Raw genomic sequence first — 4,107 nt, forward strand, 5'->3', positions numbered from 1 at the left:
CGGCGCGGTCTCCGCTTCCTTCTGCCGCATAAGCCACTCGCGGGTCTCTCGTTCCTCGGCGCACACGGCGCGCACCGCCTCCCGCTGCGCGTTCTCCGCGGCGAGGACCGCGCCGATGTGTGCGTCGTGAAGGATCAGCGACAACTCCTCCGCTGCGGTGTCGACAATCGCCTCACGCTCCAGCCGCTCATCGTCCATGATGTCCCACAGACGCTCCGCCATGGCCGTGTTCCGCAGCAGTAACGGCGCCACCCCCACCCCGTCCTCCCCGTCCTCCCCCGTGTCCCAATCTCTCTTCTCTTCCTCTGTTTCCGAGTCGTAGTCGTCGTGTTCATCAATGGATGTGGTTGCGGTCACTGCTGCACTCATCACCCCCCGCGAGGACGCTGCGATTTCGATATCTTCGCTTTGCCACGTTGAGGAATCCGTGTCAGTCATGTAACTGTAACGGATGGCATCATTATCATCACCGTCCCGTATCGGCTGCCGCGCGTCAGGACTCGACGACGCCGCACCCCACGAAGACACCATTTGCAGGGCCACCACAGATTCACTGTTATTCCTCTGCGGTCGACTCTCCTCTTCCTCGCTACTCTCCACCTCGTCATACCACGCGTTCACTCCAATGTGCGCCGCAGACCCGATACTCCATTTTTCCTCGCTAGCCGTCGCTGCCAAGTGATGTCGCAGGCCGTTCTCAGCAATCGTGATGAGCTGCCGGGCAGCCATTTCCTCGTCGGAGAGCAATGTGTGCCGTTCCGCATCTGTCATGGTGTTGGAAGCTGAATACGTGGAGCTTCTTTTGTCTCTCTTGTTGGAACCTTCCACCTGCGGCTTAGCGTTACTGTACTGAAGCGGTGTGAGTGCCTCCATTGCCAACTTCGGGACCCCCCTCAGGAGTGGCACATTATTGCGAGCAGAAGCAACAGCAGCGGTGGTGGCAGTGGTAGGTGACATTGCGCTGCTGGCCGTCGGCGAGTTCAGCTGCACAATGGGGAGCGTCATGCTGTAGAAATATGCGGCGTCCCTCTCGTCATGCTCCCTGCACTTGAGCCGGGTACGCACTCGAATTGCCTCCTGGTCGATGATACGCCGCGCCTCCGCCTCGCGTGTGCGCAACAGCGCCAGCATCTCCACCAGCGCGCCAATATCCTCGCGGCGACGGGCGATCTTCCAGTCGATGAGGTCATCCGCCACTTTGGGTGACCACATAGCCGGCACCCAACGGGCTACCGCCTGTAGAGAATGATTTACGTGAGGCACGACGCCCTCCTTCGGGTAGGCTGGGGCAGCAGCCGCAGCAGCAGTAGTACCAGTAGTAATAGTTGTCATTGCTTTTCCGTTATGACGCGAGGATGGTGTTGGCTTCCGTTGTTTCGGCTGCGGTGTGTATTGTGCAGAGAGCGACGGGATGAGTGTTTCTGAGGGAAGCGGCGAGAGTCTACCACCGTGCTGCTGTTTCCCTCCGCCGCGGCTCCTCGGCGTCATGACGAGGTCCTTCGGTTGCGAGCGCCGTCCCCACGAAAGGGTGCGGTACCTGCTGACTCTTTCCCCTTCAGCAATTGCGGGTTTCCGTGTGCTGTTCGAAGTCCTCGGTGAGGTGGTGCGGTACAACTGGGACGAGGACAATCGTTGTTGTTTCTGATGCTGAGTTGATGGAAGCCATGACATCCCGCAGTGCAATGTGTGTGTGTGTGTGTGTGTGTGTGTGTGTGACGCTTCCTTCCTGCAGCGCTCTATACAGGGCTGACGTTGCAGTGCAGCAAATGAGAAATAGCGAGGAGTATGTGGATCCGCAGCAGGCAGGCACAAGGGGGGGTGAGAGAAAGAGAGAGAGCGAGGTGGAGGAGGAAAACAGCACCACGCCAACACTGTGCGCCCATCAGCGGCCGCAGCACCGCCTCTCTCGCGCGGCCCACGCTCTCGGCTCCCGTGTGTGTGTTGATACCCGCCACGCACACACAAACAGACAAAGAGAGAGACACACACACACACATCAGAGGGCAAATAAACAGCGACAGTGTGTCCTCATCTGCGAAGAAAAGAAAAGAGTGAAGGAAGGAGACAATGAAACAAAGAAACACAAAAAAAAATATTTGCTTGAGAAAGAAGAGGGGCACACACCCACCGGAACAACACAATCATTCTCTTTTCACCCCCCACGGCCGGCAACACCCACTTACACCGAGTTCCACATGTACAGGGAGAGGGGGGAGACACAAGAAACAGACACACAAAGAAAGAAGAAACAAAAACAAAAAAGAAAAACAGTAGAAACACACACACACACACACACCACTCAGCAAACGGACAGTAGGGAATCACAACCGAAACAGAAATGTCCATTGCAAAACGGAGAGAGACGTGACAAATGGAGTCGATACATATGTCTCGCCATACAAATATATGACTACTTAATATAAAAATCAATAAGATATATATATGTACGAGTTAGCAGGCGTGTACGCATACCTGCATTGCATTGCTGCGTATGAGTGCGCGTCTGTATACATGTGTATTTTCTTCTTTTTTTTTATCTTTTTTTTTGTTTCTTTCTTCTTGCAGTTTCGCGCCCTTGTGCGCGGGCGAGTGCCGCCCACCGTCAATAGTAGTGGTAGCAGCAGCACTGGCACCCGCCTCTATGACAAGTACCCTCTGATCTATGGCCAGGATCACCCCCTTGCACGCGGCCCTACGCGTATGCAACACCGAAGGACGCATCCAACATGCGCTGTATAGAAATATACGGCGCCCATACACGAAGGGATGAAAACCACGGATGCAAAAACAAAACAAAACAGGAAACAACCGAAAACAAAAAAGAAAACACGCAAGCACACCCACAGACCCACACCCACATGTGTGGAAATCAGCGTGTAAGGAGCACTCATTATCAGCTCATAAAATAGCAAACTCAACAAAGTAAATAAGACAGTCACGCACGCATTGAATGAAAAGCTGCAGCAAACGAAACACAGAAATAATGAAACAAATGGGGTGGATGTGAATTGAGACAGCAACCCATCGGTTTTTTTTTCTTTTTTTTTTCTGTGTGTGTGTCTGGTTTGTTTTTGTTTTTCTTTTGCTGTTGTGCTCTGGATGCACACCCACACAGCTAGGTGAATGCCAAGAGAGACGCACTCTGTCATGCCCGTCTCTCACACGCCCGTCTCTCACACGCCCGCATTTAATTGCCGCGCGGGCCGAGGCCTCGGCAACAACAACAACAACAACAACAGCCGCAGCGTGCATTAACATAACCTTCAGCATTGGCCGCCCGCCCCTCTGACGTCTGGCTCGCCTCCCAGACCTGCTCTATTTCCCCACCGCACGCCTCACAGCGCGCAGCAGACATACCCATACGCACACGCACAGAGACGATTTCGCGTTTTGGTTTTTGATTCCTTTTANGCCGCAGCGTGCATTAACATAACCTTCAGCATTGGCCGCCCGCCCCTCTGACGTCTGGCTCGACTCCCAGACCTGCTCTATTTCCCCACCGCACGCCTCACAGCGCGCAGCAGACATACCCATACGCACACGCACAGAGACGATTTCGCGTTTTGGTTTTTGATTCCTTTTACGTCGTGTGCGTGCTCCAAAACTTCTCTTTCAGTCTTCACGTCCGTTGTGCGGGACGCCCCAGACACCCAACGCCAACAAAGTAAACCTGTTGAGGATAAACAACCCTCCCCACGTACAGCATACAAAGACTCACACCCATCGCAACAAAGAAAAAACAAAACAAGAAAGAACGTACGTACAGCTCTGTTCATTTGTTTCCCTGCACAATAGCCATCTGACCTTATTTTCATCTTATTTTTTGGGCCTTCATTCATTCCTTACTCTTGTGTTCATGCAACACAACAAAATGACCCTTCCTCCTCCCCCCGGCTTCTCCAGGGTCCCGTGCCGTGCAGGGGTTCCATGCGCCCCCGCCAAGCTCACACACACACACACACACACATGCATCCCACTCCACTGCTGCCGCGGCTCCGTCGGGGCGGCGGCAAGGCGTGCGCGGGTGGTGACGCACCGCTCAAGCCAATCAACGAAAAAGGACAGCGGCGGAGGGACAATCGAACGGAGGAAAAGAAAAAAAAAAAA

At 54.0% G+C, this 4,107-nt stretch overlaps 1 protein-coding gene across 1 annotated transcript; it reads right to left on the minus strand.

Annotated features, from left to right (window-relative positions):
* On the minus strand, nt 1-1,671 carry DQ04_02281000 (hypothetical protein; the record flags this gene model as incomplete). The annotated part of the gene is made up of 1 exon (XM_009311705.1): nt 1-1,671. A coding segment is annotated over one exon (1,671 nt), but the record flags the coding sequence as incomplete, so codon positions are not given.
* Between the last annotated feature and the right edge of the window lie 2,436 nt (nt 1,672-4,107).

Source organism: Trypanosoma grayi (genome assembly GCF_000691245.1).
Source record: "Trypanosoma grayi strain ANR4 Tgr_228_V1, whole genome shotgun sequence".
NCBI classification, from domain to species: domain Eukaryota; phylum Euglenozoa; class Kinetoplastea; order Trypanosomatida; family Trypanosomatidae; genus Trypanosoma; species Trypanosoma grayi.